The 16,317-nt window shown below is 36.6% G+C and overlaps 1 protein-coding gene across 4 annotated transcripts in view; it reads right to left on the bottom strand.

Moving 5' to 3' along the window:
* PTPRQ (protein tyrosine phosphatase receptor type Q) overlaps positions 1 to 16,317 on the bottom strand; it is a 135,641-nt gene that overhangs the window by 15,460 nt on the left and 103,864 nt on the right. For 2 of the 4 annotated variants that reach the window (XM_038168438.2, XM_038168455.2), the window contains 5 exons: positions 13,506 to 13,605; positions 12,574 to 12,702; positions 11,254 to 11,298; positions 5,557 to 5,583; positions 4,774 to 4,855 (listed from right to left, as the gene is read on the bottom strand). In XM_038168438.2, coding sequence (XP_038024366.2) covers positions 4,774 to 4,855; positions 5,557 to 5,583; positions 11,254 to 11,298; positions 12,574 to 12,702; positions 13,506 to 13,605 — 383 coding nt within the window. The remainder of the gene's footprint in view (positions 1 to 4,773; positions 4,856 to 5,556; positions 5,584 to 11,253; positions 11,299 to 12,573; positions 12,703 to 13,505; positions 13,606 to 16,317) is intronic. The other 2 variants (XM_027454194.3, XM_038168450.2) reach the window with 2 other exon arrangements.

The following is a 16,317-nucleotide window of genomic DNA, read 5'->3' as shown; positions in this document are numbered from 1 at the left end:
TACTCAAAGTACATTTCTTTTATCTTTGAGTTGTCTCATTGTTTCTTCTCAACAATCCCTTAAAGAACTAAAGCCTCAGTCCTGTGACTGAACCTAAAGAAAGATCCCTGTTCTCAGAACAGAATGACTTCTGTGAATTATTGTTAGGATTTGATAAGAACAGTGAAACACACCTAAGGGGTCAAAATTCCTCTCATTCGAAAAGCTGAAACTCTTCCACAGAACTTTTGTCCTTGAAGTTTGCATTAAGGAAAAAAAAAAAAAGATGAAATGTCTGGGGTGTTTTGCAGGTGTTATGGGCTATGGGATCTCATATCAAGTGCACGTCATGTGATCTTTTACTTGCCTCATTTGCCTCACTCCTCTGAGTCTTAGCTTGCCAGGTAACTATTACAATAGTAGTACTGTTATACAGTATTCCGTACTAAAGAGGAAATACAGAAGTAAATTATATTGCTTTTGTAATGATGCTACCATATCTGAATGAGAGCTTAAAAGCCTTGTACTAATTCTCTGCTTCAGTGTGGATTTCAGTCAATGATTGTTTTCAGAACTGGGGAAAGACTATTTGGATTCCCAGATTCAATAACAATTTGTCACAGAAACCACATTTCATTGCAGACTCATAAAGCTTTCAAATAATTCATTTGAACTTTGTTTACTGTAGTACTTTTGTGGTGGCATTCAAAGGCATTTCACTTTTTTATTCATGAACAGACATTATTGTAAAACAGTGTTCGAAATATTTCTGTTTCAGTAATTTTTCAGCTACTAGAAAAACTTGATTTTCCAAAGGTATTAAGAGATACGTTAATCTTCTGGAAAGCTGGAAGTTTGAATATCAGTTAGGCAGTGCCATCAGTTCCTGTGGTTCCCTATGGTTTCTTTAAACTTGTTTTTTCTGATACAACATGAATCCAGATCCATTCTTAGGTCCAGATCCTCTACTCATCATTATACACAAAGGCAATGTTCATACATGGTCCAAGACTGAACCCCAGAGATCTCTAAGCACAGCAGCTGGGTCAATCCAGTAAATTAAATGAGCCCAAGAATGTCCTTGGATTCCAAGACTACATGTAAGGACGAAAGCTAATTTATGCTAACAAAACTGTGTAACAGGTATGTTGTCTACAAACTGCCTGTTGGAAATGATCCCTAGACTACTTTACCTACCAAAATGTACCATGGAGTTGACCAGGATAACTTCTTGCTGGAACAGTCCAAATTCAAGGCAGGGAATATACTAACAGTTTATCAGTATAAATTACCATATTCTTACAGCCAGTTTCTAGTGTGCTCGGATTTACTAATAGCCAGCCAGAGAACCCAAGAAAGCTCAGGAACAGGCTGCATGCTTTAAATATAATGGTCCATGGGTTTATAGCCTCAATTCAGCTCTCCTACACACATTGTATGAGCCTTGAGTCATGTACTTCAAACTAAAGTTTTGCCTGCAGATGGAAACAATACAGGTCATGGGGTCTGTTTGCTTGCTTTGTGCACTGTTTGCTTCTATGCATTGTCATTTCTGATGTCATTCAAGTGCATTGTCAGTCCTGTTTCTCATCTGATAAGATAGGTGCTACAGATGGTGTAGATACACTCTCAGACAAACACTGCACCTACTGTTTAGTTCTGCTTGCTCTTGGACAAGCCTTCTGTGAAGGCTCCTACAAACTCAGGATTGATGTATCCCAACAAAGAGAAAGTCAGGCAAAAAGCCAGGGGCCTTCAAAGATGAACATGAAGCTCCTGGCTAAACTCAGACAGAAAAAGGAGGCCTACCAAAGGTGAAAGCAAGGACAGATAGCCTGAGAGGAATCCAGAATAACTGCCAGAGTATCCAGTAATCAGGTTAGGAAAGCCAAAGCCCTGTTAGAATTAAATTTGGCCAGGGACATCAAGAGCAATATGAAAATATTCTATAGGTACATCATTGATAAAAGGAAGACTAGGGAAATTGTGGACCCTCTCCAGAAGGAAATGGAAAAGCTGGTTACACAGGACATGGAGAAGGCTGATGTACTCAATGACTATTTTTTTTTTTTGCCTGAGTCTTCACCAAAAAGAGCTCCAGCCACAAAACCCAGGCCCCATAAGGCAAAGGTGGGGACTGGGAGAATGACAAACCAGTGAGGTTCCCACTGACTGGAAGAGGGGAAACATAACCCCCACTTTTGAAAGGGCTAAAAAAGAAGACCAGAGGAACTACAGGCCAGTCAATCTCACCTCTGTGGCTGGCATGATCATGGAGCAGATCCTCCTGGAAACTACAGTAAGGCTCATGGAAAATAACACAATGATTGGTGACACCCAACATGGCTTCACTAAAGGCAGACCATGCAGACATGGGCAGTGAAATAGAGTGTACCCTCAGCAAGTCTGCCGATGACACCAAGCTGTGTGGTGTGGTCAGCACACTGGAGGGATGGGAGGCCATCCAGAAGGACCTTGACAAGCTCAAGAGATGGGCCCGCGCAAACCTATAAAGTTCAACAAAGTCCTGCAGCTGGGCCAGGGCAATCCCAATACAGACCGGGCAGAGAGAATGGATTGAAAGCAGCCCTAACGAGAAGGACCTGGGGGTGTTAGTTAATGAGAAGTTTGACATGAACAGGCAATGGGTGCTTGCAGCCCAGAAAGCCAACCATATCCTGTGTTGCATCAAAAGCAGTGTGGCCAGCAGTTCGAGGAGGTGATTCTCCCTTTCTACTCTGTTCTTGCGAAACCTCACCTGGAGCACTACATTCAGCTTTGGGGCCACCAGCACAACAAGGACATGGACCTATTAGGATGAGTCCAGAGGAAGGCCATGAGGATGACTAAAGGACTGAAGCACCTCTCCTAGGAAGACAGTCTGGTGGAGTTGGGGTTGTTCAGCCTGGAGAAGGGAAGGCTCCAGGGAGATCTTATAGAGACTTTCCAGTACCTAAAGAAGGCTACTGGAAAGCCGTGGAGGGACTCTTTGTCAGGGAGTGTAGTGATAGGGCAAGGAGTAATGGTTTCACACTACAAAAAGTGTAGATTTAATTAGATATTAAGAAGAAATTATTTACTCTGAGGGTGGTGAGGCACTGGCACAGGTTGCCCAGAGAAGCTGTGGATGCCCCAAGCCTCAGAGCGTTCAAGGCCAGATTAGATACAGATTTGAGCAACCTGGTCTAGTGGAAGGTGTCCCTGTCCATGGCAGGGGGACTGTAACCAGGTAATGTTTAAGGTCCCTTCCGATCCAAACTATTCTCTAATTCTATGCTTCTGTGATTTTAAGACATCACTACACTCTGGTACATGGAAGCTGAAGCTTCCATGAAATGAAATGGAAGCCCAAATAACATAAAGCTGTTATTATGAATTGACTATATAGTTTAGTTGAAGAAGGCTTCAGCTACTTGAATTTGATTATGTTTCAATTGCATTGCCAACATTTTTACTTGATAAAACACTTGTTTATTTTAAGTCTTAAGGCATTGCAATACCTTAAGGGTTACCTAATTTGGGTCACACCTAAAGAAAGTAGTATTAAAAACTTTCCGGTGATGAACATTAGTTGACATGTGAAAATGTTATTGCTAGTAAAACTTTTCATCTGCTAAGTCATGCATAATATAACTATAATCACTCTTGTTCAAGTGAAATAACAGTTCTACTCTTGGAAGAAAATGTTTTCCTTGCTTTACTGCTCAGAGAATTTTATGGTGCTTTTTATTATTAAATCCAGACCAGTTTTACCTAAGGAGCATAACAAAAAGCTGTAGGAAATACCATTAATCTTTTCACACTTTTGTTGGCATTCCCTAAGAGACTGAAATATTATAATCTAGCAGAAGAAAAGCCAATTGTTTAGTCTTCACTTCTGTTAATCCAAATGGTAAGCAATGCATGGTAAATCTATAAATCCAAAACAATAAAGTCACTGGAGAATGACAAATTATTTTTGTGAGGGCAAATGACTGTATGTGTTAAAAATGATGATGATGATGATAAAGATTCTGAAATAACGAGGAGAAAAGATATTGTTGAGAACAAAAATTTGATAGCCATAAAAATGTTACTTAATGAAAATGGTGAAAACTTTGAGGTTTAAATGTGTAAATGCATACGCATTATATATGTATATATAATGTATATTTTGAAAGCTGGTCTCTTTTCAGAAGGAAACACAGGCTTGCTGAGTTCTTCGTCTCATACATGAAACTGGCTCTTCACATGGACACTGTTCTCAAAAGCATGACAGGTATGACCTATTATTTGTAAAGAAATGCAAAGTAACACTACTGTGTGTACACTTTTTACTGTCTGGACTGAAACCTATGAAAGAAAAGCATTTTGAAACTCCATGGCAATATGACTGGGCCCTGAACGTTTCAGAAAATTAATGTCGGCTGTGTTTTTGGTGAGGAAAATCAACTTAGCAGTTAAATATATCTGTATATATGTAGAAACTATTCCTAAATAATTTGTTCTCAATTAAGCAACATATGCATTACTACATATGCAAAAACATAAATATTGTGGTGTTCTTGCAAAGATTGGAGTCTAAAGAAGATCATCTTTTGCTGACACTTAGGTGAATAATTCTGATCAGGTTGCAGTGTAGACTACAGAATTCAAATCAGGTAATATTACTTTCTAAACAATCAACCTGGTAATTGGGTATTGATTATCAAGGCCAGAGTCCTTCATGGCCTTGCCTGCTTAAAATGGACATGAAATGTGACACATGAAATGACAGAAGGTCTTGCAATGTTGTGACAACTGCTAGCAACATACCGAAAATTCTTCCTGAAACTTTAGGTTGTTGTTTGTACAAAGCTCTTCGACATGTTGTAGGAAGGATTTCTTGCTTATTGGCCTGCAAGTAATGACAGAAGAATTAGAGACCTACAGGGGATTTCTTTATCATTCTTTCAATTTGTATTTAACTGCACTTTTATTAATAACATTTTCCACTTCAATAGCAATTCATATTAACAGACAGAAAATTATAAATTGTTTACGGTCCACTTAATTGGTTTCTTTTCAGTCACTTGAAATAGAAGCATTTTCTCCTATTGTTTCCCCTCACCAATTTTTTCAGTTGCTAATGTTAATGCTACTGTTGGGTAGGATTGTTTTTTATAGGTAACAACATTCCAAAGCAAGGTTTTGACATTAATGGATGTTTGTAAAGTTACCATTGCATTCTAAAGTACATAATACTTCTTTGTCGCACCGAAAACATTTTATACATTGCAAAGTTTTAGACATATAAAATATTGCAGTGACCTCATTCTCATAATGACATGGTTTTTAAACCCCAAGGAGTTTAAATATCCCTGTATTACTTCCCAAGCTAAAACACAGACATGCAGGCTTCACCCCAGAGAGAGAGAAAGCATTTCTCCAGTTACCATGCAATTAGTCACGCTTTTATGATTTATACGCAGCTTGGAGTTTTTTTTTTTTCTGTTGTTGGCTTTTGTTTTTGTTTTTTTTTTTTTCCTAATAAACATGGAAGAGGGAACCACACATTGACCAATGACCACAAAAAATAATAATCTTTAATCTACTTACTTGATGGATTTTCTATAACTAAGTAACCTGCAACAGAGATTTTTGTTAAATATGGTAAGTTGTGAATTAACCAATATTGTGCATGTTAATAGATTTTAGATGAACTATTCAATTAGCTAAATAAACAGATTTATTTCTCTCATGAATTCAAATACGTCAGATATCTTGAGGGATACTCTCACTTAGTTCTTATCTCCAGTATTGGCAGGTATGGTAGCTGCAGTTTCTATCATTCCCTTCAGATCATTTTACAATGTTCTGGGCTCATATGGACCTGAGAAATCCATACCTCTAGCACACCACTTCATATACATTGACAGGCTTCATTTTACACTATGTACTCAATGTTGTTCTTCTGAGGGACATTTCAGAGAAAGAGATTGGATTATTCTGACTGAATACAGACACCTGTATCTGAGCTAGTCGCTCTAGATTCTTTTTATAATCAATGAAGACAAATAGCTGTGATTTCATCTCATTTTAAGCACGTATCTAAAATGAGTCACAGGTGAATTATGCTACCAGTGTGCCTCTACAGAAGGAAACAACAGCAAGAGCTGTTTTGTTTTTAAAATTAGTATCTGTTTTCATGCTCATTTTTTACATGTTTAATTCTGTTTCTGGAACACTGTTATTTTAAAAACTGTGCAACATATTTTATCTTTAACTTAATTCCACAGCAGGATTCATGTAGATGTTACATAAGCATACAACCCCAGCAACTTTTCAGATAGTCTTGTAACCTAGTCATCATCATCACCTCTGAATGTAAGAATGTCTCAGCATTATGGATTTAGAAGACAAATGTCAGGCACTCGGACTCAGAAAGATTGTCTAAAGGACTAAATGAAAACATTTGAAGAAATACAACTTGAAAGATAAGTTGCCTCTTCAAAAACCTCTAAGTATAAATTTTGAGTGTTGCTCTCTCCAATATTCATACATGCTTAAAAACAAATCTTATAAAAATATTCTATGATATAAATATAAATGCCTACTACTGCCAGAAATTCAGTAGAAAAGACAAAAATATCCTTTAAAAATACTTGGTTTTGTGACGTTGTTCTTAAATATTTACTTTTTAAATTAGATAACAAAATTAGACTAGTACAATTGTCGTACCATTTAATATTAAGCATCTAAAAAGTTAATGTCAAAGCTACTGAAGATGCCTTCATGGTACATATGCCGTTATGACAAACTAATCAAACTGGCTATGAAACATCTGGGTCACTTTCACTGGAGTGAAAAGAAGTGTAAGAATTCACAGAAAAAGGCTCAAACTCTTTGCTTGAACTCATGCACTTACTAGGACAACAGAAGGAGAACTTTAAACAGAAAATAAGAAGGCAATAAGACAATAAAGCAAGCAACTCTATTTATTCAGAATCTTTAGACATCTAGCTATTGTTATGGTATCACTTATGTTGTTTGCATTACACATCAGCTGTAATTATGGTCTAGTAATATTGGCAACATTATAGGGCTACAGTTTTCAGAAGGGAAAGTATTCTTAATACGTGTGCCCATGTGTTGCACACATACAGTTGCCATCGAGCAGAAAGTAAACACTGGTTTTAGGCCTTTTTTAGGACAAAATTCTAAGCAGTCCATACAAAGAAAATGTATTTGCTTTTCCTTTGAATTCATCTATCTTCACCATAGAACAACAGAATACAAGTAATCTCCCGGCTGACATTCTATAAATTTTTGGAATACTATTGTCTTTCCTCTTCTCAAACTGATAGCAAATAGGGGCCTACTGCACCATAGTTTTGTCATTAGGTAATAAAAATGCATAAGCAACCTGAATATGACATTTAGTGCTTCATTGTTGAAGGTACATGGATCCAACAACAAAGAACACAGGGATAAGCAGCACCGTAATACAACCTCCTCAATACTCTACTCTCACTCAAAGCAGTGAAGTAAAGCACTGAAAAAGCATAGAAAATGAGCTAAACAAGGCTACAGATGGTACTTTCTTGTTCATTTTTTTAAGTGTAACTGACAGGTAATTTTTTTTATAGGCATAATCATATATTGTCTTTAAGAAGCACTAAATTTTAAAGAAGACACCTACACTTTGACACTTTAACCTATCTTTAGATATTGTAGTAAAGAATTTGGTTGTTAGAACTACTGAACTCACACTTCTGTTGGTAGCAAGTGCACATTGCAGTAGCTTGGCAACTTGGAAAGTAAGACTGGCAAAGATACTGGCTTTTCTGGATAAGAATCTTCAGAAGGAAAGAGCTTTGTACCTTCACTACAGGTTTATAAGAGATGGCTATGCTCAGCTTTAGCATCCTCAGGCATTAGAAAACAGCATTTTTTCCCAAGTCTCTTGAGAATGACATATATAGTGATAATCTTACATTTTTTGCTCAATGAACCCATCTACCTGTAATCTCATTCTCCACATTTCCCAGTCTTTTGTATAAAGCACAAGAACTTAGATATCGTTAGATTTTGATGAGCACAATTTAGAATCAAACTATGAAGTTGCCAGTTTCCCTATTTCAGCAGGACAATTCCATGTACCCAGTTGTCCGTCTTTGAAACCAGGAAAGAAAAACATTCTCTAAGATAAAGAATGCTTTATTGCCTTAAATCTGATTTTCTTTTAAAACAGTGTATTGTTTCATGTGTGGGATTTTTTTTTGAAGTCTATCAAAAATCTGAATCCCACTCAGATTACTTATGATAGAGCTAGAAAGAAGCCATTTATTTGTGTTGGCAGTGATAACTGAAGACCATATTGTCACACAGACTCAGCTTTCTTTCTGGGTCAATCATCTAAAATCCACAGAGAATTAAAACTTTGTCCAAATAGAAAACAACAGAAATGAGAATGTAGGCAAAAGGCTTAACTCATAAGCACCATTGACACTTCCTAGGAATAACGGAGGAACTAATTTTTAGCAAGTTAATTGAAAGCAATATGGAGCTTAACCCTTCCTGAATATTAAAGGCCTAGGGAAAGAGAACACATGGTCATTTCTTCCGTTGTACCAGGACACAAATAGTTATAAACCTTGTACTCCTGGGAACCCTATGAGTGATAGCTGATTACTAAAGGGAAACATGTTGAAGGAAAAGGTAAGGCAGGAGCTATGGCTATCCTCCCTCAAAGAAAGAAGAAACAGGCTGGTCTGGAGAAAGTCTATGCAGAACTATTACTTTGAATATAGACACATATTGAGTGCAGAATATTCAGGAAAAGTGAGACAATATGAGAATTTTCCATAAAGAGTTCTAATTGCCTGTTATTTATTTGTAAGGGTTACAGCGTCTGTAATTAAGAAATATTTCTTCTAAATATGTGCCCTTTTGCTTGTCAATCTGTCTCATATGGAATGAACAAAAGCGTAAAAGTATCCACCACAAAGTGTAAATTTCATGGAAAGATTTTAAGAAACAGGGACCTACATGGCTTTACCCCTTCGACAGAAATCACTGTGAAAGTAGGTGCCAGAGAAGTTCTCTCCTAGGTGAGCACCTTGAAGATGGAGGAGTTACTTGTCTCTGGCTAAGCCTGGTGGGCCCTGAAAATTTACTGGAAACCATTCACAGCAGATGAATATCTGCTTTGAAAATTGAATTGACAAACACTATGGACAAAAAAAAAAAAAAAAAAGTAAGAGATGAGAGGACCAAGTATATAAATATTTAGTGCACTAAATGAATCAATGTTTAATTCAGCCTAGACTGATGGGCTATACATGTTTTAAAGGATTAGATTTTTTCTGTTATTGCCTGTCTCATATCATGTCTACTACCATGGAGACCAATGTATTTCCCAAACTTCCAAAGTCAACATTTTGGTTTCATATCATGGACCCAATATTCTGCTGAATACGGTAGAATATAATTCCCTGAATGCCCTCTGAAGATACATCTAATTAATTAATTGTCTAACAAAGACTTGGTGAGAGAAGGTGTATATTCAGCAGCCAGTATTTTCAGACACTGAAATTTTTCAAGTATTTTTTTTTCTGATGACCACGATCGCACAGTTATTATAGGGAATTCTGATTTACCATGAATTTCTTGATTTGAAAAAAATAAGATGCCATGAATTGCACCTGGCATTCTGCAACACAGCAAGCTTTTCAAACATAGGTGAGATAGCTGCCTAAACACAGCCAATATATCTGGGTAGCTTATGCAGATGTAGTAATACACAATACCATTCTAAATGCATAGGAAATTTGCTAAGGTTACAGTGCAGTCATCAACTTGTAATACAATAATTTACCATGCTGACATGACACTGCTTTAACCATATACCATGAGAATGATAAGAACAATACATGAACTAAAAGTCAGTCTAACTATGTAGATTGACTTCTACATAGTTGTTCCCTGAATGCAACAGGTACAAAAGATCTTTCAGTGTATACTGTGGGAAACACACAGCAAAAATAGCTTAGACATCAGGTTTTAAAGTAAGCCACCTCCATGCATACTGTTTGCTTCTGCCAACTACTTGAAATATCTCTTCACTACTAGGAGGATTTATCTATACAAAAGACAGCCTAAGTCAGATACCTGAAAACAGTCTCTTGGCTACTGACATTACTAGAGCAGAATCTTGCATACACTGAAACATTCTTTAAAGCTTGAAAGGAGCCCTAATAAACTCAAAGGTTTTGGGCAGATCAAAGGTATCCTGTCCTCTCATTATTGTATATATGTAATCTAGTAGGGTCACTCAGTATGTTTACTGCCTTCTAGTTGAAAATATTGCATGAATTCTGTCTGTGAGGAGTGCTCAGTTAATACCTCCACTTCAATCTTCCACAATTTGACATAATGTTCAACAAAGAGCCTGGGTAAGGAGCCTGCTGTAGCTGTAGTACAGCTACTGTTTGAAAAATAATAGTCCAAAATGTAACAGCTGCATCCTGTAACTTACAAGAATGGCCTGGGAGCAAGTCTTTGCTTAAGCCCATTAGTGGCATGGGGAAGGAGGAAAGATGAAAATACAGATGGAAGGAAATAAACTCCACACCAAAATGTGAAACTGACTCATTAAAATAAAGGGTGATGTAATTAAACTGCTGAAGCACTGTGCAGTGAAAGCCTTGCTGTACATAAATCACATAATGAAGTGCATTTGAGCATGAAATATCATACTGTACAAATCAAAAACTGCACATAATTAAGACAGAGAAGTGGCACAATGGCACTACTCAAACTGAAAAAGGATTTGGCCACATATTGCTGTGATTGTAGTGGAATGGTAACAAAACATCTGTAGTATAAGTAAAAAAGCAGTTGAGAAAAAAAAAAAAGCAAGCAAACAAACAAGCACAAAAACTACTTCTCTTAAATGCACATCTTCTAACTGTCAAAGGAAAGAAACAGAATATTTCATATGTCACATTTGCACTATATTTGTTTCAGGAATAGATAGTATACATGAGTGCTATATTATTATAACTTACAATTGCATGTAAAAATTGTCCTGATTTATTTCAAAAAAGTTGTGGAACTGTTGTACACGAACACTAGGGACTAAAAATAAACAGGATTTCATGATGAAAGATACCACTGGTTGCCATAAGTATAGCTGCAAAGGTTGATATTTCACATTGATTAACTATATCATTCAATATAGTATGGTAGCACACAGATTAAGAGAACAGAATGGAAAACACACCACTTTGCTTCAGTAAGACAAAAACTTACTGGATGACAAAAATCTCCTTGCGTCTAAAGAAAAACGAGGAGTATCTGGAAGTAAAACCCATCAACACTTTAGTATATAAACAAAACTAGTACTATTCTTATTCAGTTAACAGTTTGGAAACAATGCCATTTTGAAGATCTGTCATGGTCATTTATACAAGTTACAGTTATCATAGTGCATAGAAAATAATTCTGTCTCCAGAGAATGTATTCCACTGTTATTAGCAGGTAAAAACACTGTTATCTGAATGGCATGTGCCCCACACAGAACATATCACGTGCACTATATCAATGACTTCCAGATGATTCCTACTACGATTTCTCATCTATTACAAGCAGCCATTCCTGTGTGCACTATTTTGAACACGTTTGTACATGCAATTGGCTTACTCTGTACCACACACATAGACATGTACACATTCAAACAAAACAGGTCAACAGCTACAACCTTTCATCTTCCAGCTATTCCTAGTCTGCAACAGTAGGATGTCTGACTGCTAGGGCAAGACTATTTTAGGCTTCTCATCTTTAAGGAGATTGCCTACCACAGTGTTTCATCTGTGACACAGCAGGGAAAATGCAGGTAGGTAAAGAATGTTCACCAAACATTTCTAACTCGGTTGGATGCCATAGATTGTTGAGAATCATCATTATATTTTATTTAAATGGTGAATAATATCAAATTTTCCAGCAGTCAGAAAAAACAATCTGTTTTCCTTTAGATATGTACCCATGACAAGATTCTCTGTTGGACAGAAAAAGTGAGTTGCCTGGACTTGCTACATAATCAGTGTGCTGAACTCCTCAGAAACTCAGACACTATTCAAAACTTTTTGTGAAAAAAAACCAAAACACACACACACACACACACAAAAAAAAAATCACAAAAAAACTTTCTAAATGTCAATTAAACAATGATGGATTTGTTATTGAATTAGCTAACCAGGACTTCTGCAGGGGTTGACTATTTCAAAATGCTTAGATAGGTTTGCAACCTATACAAAACACTGGGCCACCAAAAATACTGTGTTTAAATTCTGTATGTTTAAAAATATGTTGCCTTTTTTTTTTTTTTTGCCAACACAATTAAACAGTGATTTGCACTTAGATCTTTATCTTGTTGTAAAAAGAGCTGAAGATTAAGTGATTTTCTAAAAGCTAGTGAGAAGTGTCTTGAGGAAGGAGGTCATTCTTTGAAAAAGGATCTCAGTGACCTGTGTAAATAAGAACACCACAAACACTTCCAAACAAGCAAAGGTCAGAAAGAGGTCACGGCTACAGCCCCTTTGGACTACTATTTTGCCTAAGGAGTATGCTTACCGTGTAAATCTCTCATCCTTCAGCTCCAGGTCTGCCACTGTAATCAACTGATCCAATTTGAATTTAGTGTCAATAATTTCAGCATCTCGTGGTGAGTATGTGCCTCCCTCTTTTTGCTTTTGCCGAATTCTAAACATAGTGATAAAATATTAGTGGAAAAATAAATATGCAAACAATTTAAAGAAAAACATATTCAATACATTAATTAGACAGGATGGAACTTAAAAATGGCTGCAAGAAGTCCTTCCTTAACCTTTATTTCGCTCTCACTTCCAATTTAGTCAAATCCAGCTAACAATCTAGCCTACTCATTCTTTTAGTTTTCCTACATACATTCTTCAGCAATGCCTGAATGATGCAGCTGAGGAAGAACAGAACTTGTGCTGGAATGAGCAAGCTAACATCATTTATGCATTACCTAGCCTGCTTCTTTACGTGGGCATTTGTTCACAGTTCAAATTAGAGGTTCATTTCTCTTTCACAGGTAAGACTTTAAAGTATTTAATTGTTAAATTTATCAGTAAGGCAGAAAATAGCATTTGGAATATTTACTTCATATCAATCTGTTTCCCCACAGAGCTGACAGTAAATAGGTTTAGCCATCATGCTAACTTTACCAGCTGACACTAAGCTGTACCTTCCACTCAAGTGAATGGAGAAGTGACTCTAAAATGGTAAGATAGATGTCTGCTCTGATTCACCCTCTGGAGAAGCTTGTTTTTCTCCTTCAGTTATGGAGATTAGCCCTACAAGACTAAAGTTAGCCTCTGTGAGTCCCTTCCTAAGTTTCTAGATAAAAAGATTAAAAAAAAAAAGAAAACAGTACATTTTGAAATGACAGGTTAGTTCCATTTATAGAATTATTTCAGCTCTTCATTAAAACATTTTTGAGTGTTTGCAAACACGGTATGAAAAGAACGTATAAATCTTACCTTGCAAAAGCATAGACTGCAGCCACCAGAAGAACAACTGAAAGTATGCACAAAGTAACTGCAAGGATAACTTCTACAGATCTTCCTGACAGTCCTTCACCTGCAACAGAAAGTGGAAATCTAATATTTAATAGATTCATTATCATTTCTACATTTCTAACAGGAAGGAATCAGGTACAGATGAAAGACAGACGCTTCTATCTCAAAAGAGCTGCATGTGTTTTTTATCAGTTGCAGAGGTGCTAAAAACCAAAACAAAACAAAAAAGAAAAACAGGAGCAATTTATTTAGAAGTTCCTAAGCATTTCTGATCTATGTAATACATATGCTAACAGTACATGTCCACAGTTATTTGTGCAACCATCCAGTAGTGCTTTTCAGGTTTACCTGCTAAGCAGGTTATGGTAGATCTACACTTCACTCACATCAGTTGGAGTGTGTATAACACTAACCTTAGTTGAGCTCCTGCTTCAGCCTCAGTGCAGCCAAGAACAGACACACTGCTCTATCAGTTAGGAATAACCAAGCACCAAAAGCAGAAAAGAAAGAGCAATAATCTAAAGCTATGATGTTTTTGGCCATCACTTACAGACGGAAATAAAAGATACTTTTTGGAGATCCCCTCCTCATGTTATTGAAGGAATGCACCTAGTGACTGGATCTGAACAGTCTGGAATAATCTGCCTCATGGATGATTAACTCATGCTCTTTATTCATGTGGAAATTGGTGATACTGTTAGAATAGCCATTAGTGGGTCTGAAGGTATCTTAAAGAGCTTGATGATATTAAGTTAAAGGGGCTGGTATTCTTATCAGTCCCTGCAGGTGAGAATGAAGGTTCATTTAAAAACTGATAAACCTGTTTTTTAGTATTTTTGAAACCTCTTTTCCAGCTTCTTTGTTGCTAAGTCCTTTAATTTCCCATTCTTCCCGGTAATACTGTCCCTATCTCAGAAACCTTAGTCTCTTTTCTCCTTAGGCACACAGTGAAAGTAAGAATAACAAGGTATTACTACTGCTGATATTCTTTGCTTGTGCTGGTATACATCTCCGCTTTCTGATCCAAAATAGGAAACCTAGCTTCTGTCCAGCTTTGAGGAAGGACAGAAAAATATACTGCCTTCCTATTGTATGAAACCGATTTCCCACTCATGGAACAACATCCTCCCAAGGACACAGTGGAAAACAGTGAAGTCCTGATTTCACTTCTCTCAAAAGACTTAGAGAGCATATCGCAGACTTTATGTACACTACAGAGAATGATTAAAATTCAATGATCTTGACTTAGCTGAATAAATTGTCTTAAAACAATAGGATACAATTTTGTACGACCAAGTACATAGTTCTACATGTAGACAGGAATAATCAGTTACAATAATACGACACAGTAAACAGTAGGTTAGGTAGCAATTTATCAGAAATTTGAGATTATTGTAGACCACAAGCAACATGAATATGCGATATCATGCCTGTATGAAATGACAGACATAGCCTTATAGTACAGAGAATTAAGTGTAGTTTTCTAAACACCTGACATAATTCCTCCACTGAATTAGTAAAGCCTCAGGTGCAACACAGGGCACTACAAGGTCAAAACAATTTAGATCAGGCCCAGACGACACAGAAAAAAAGTGAGTATATTAAAAAAAAGTTGCAAGGGGAAAAGGAACGAATAAGTCCCTGATTTCTGTGATTGATCTATGCATAAGACAGCATCAACAACCACAACAAAATTTTGATTATTTCCAGTTTCAATGGATTTTTATTTCATATGGAAAAAGACCACACTTGCACAGGACTACTGAGTTGCCTGCAATGATTTGCTGAACCAGCTATTACAATTTATAGAAAGGTTATAATCTGTCTTGATGTACTACAGTTTTAAACAGTATTTGCCACCACATCTTAACTATCTCATGGTAAAATCCTGATCTTTCCTTGTAGTGTGGACATTATTTTTGCAATCCTAGACATGAGTTATATGGAAGAAACCCTACTTCTCCAGCTCAAGAAGAGAGTTGTGGTACTCGAAGTATGGCTGAGTGGGAAGGCGATACTAAAATGCATTCTTCGTTACTGTTAAAAAATCATTATTGCAGCTCTGTATCACAAGAGTTTCTGTTTCATTGTTCCTCTCTAGTAAAATTGCTGTTGCTCAACAAGAGCATCAGAAATCTGTGACAGAGAGCTCTCTTATAGATTTCCATATTTTTTCTTCTTATAGATTTCCATATTTTTTCTTCTTCAAACCTATTTAACATGCAGTATTAAATTGCTCAGATACAAGGTCAGTTCTCTGGTTTTCCAGATCAAAAGTATAAGTAGACTTAGAAACCAAAATAATCAAGGAAGTTTTCTGAGCTGTAATGAATACCTATGACAAAATTCAAGTTATTGTTTTATCTCCTAAAACAAAAGTGTTGTGTTAGCAAAGCACAGATTTCAGTGATTATTAAAAAAGATAATTATTGATTCAAAATGGAATTGCATTTCTGATTTCAGGCAGCATAAATTTCTTCTGAAAATGTAGTGTTGTTAACAGTGAAATAGAAGTCATTGGTCACAGAGATATCCAACAGCTACTGATCTTTTTAGCATGTTTTCTGAGTTATGCTTCTAGAGCAAGTCTGAAGTTCATATTGCCAAAGCATGTTCTATAAAGAAACACTTAGGCAAGGTTCCTCAAATTATGAGTCTCAAGAGGAAATGTGTCTGAAAAAATCTAACTTTCTTTATTCAGTTAACATGCAGCAATTGCTGTGCTGGGGCTGACAACAGCAGTTCTGGTGCTGTACCAAGGCTACTTAACTGC

The sequence above is a fragment of the Anas platyrhynchos genome, chromosome 1 (assembly GCF_047663525.1).
Source record: "Anas platyrhynchos isolate ZD024472 breed Pekin duck chromosome 1, IASCAAS_PekinDuck_T2T, whole genome shotgun sequence".
Taxonomy (NCBI): Eukaryota; Metazoa; Chordata; class Aves; order Anseriformes; family Anatidae; genus Anas; species Anas platyrhynchos.
Note: the sequence above shows the minus strand (reverse complement) of the source record. Positions and strands in the feature narration are given on the sequence as shown.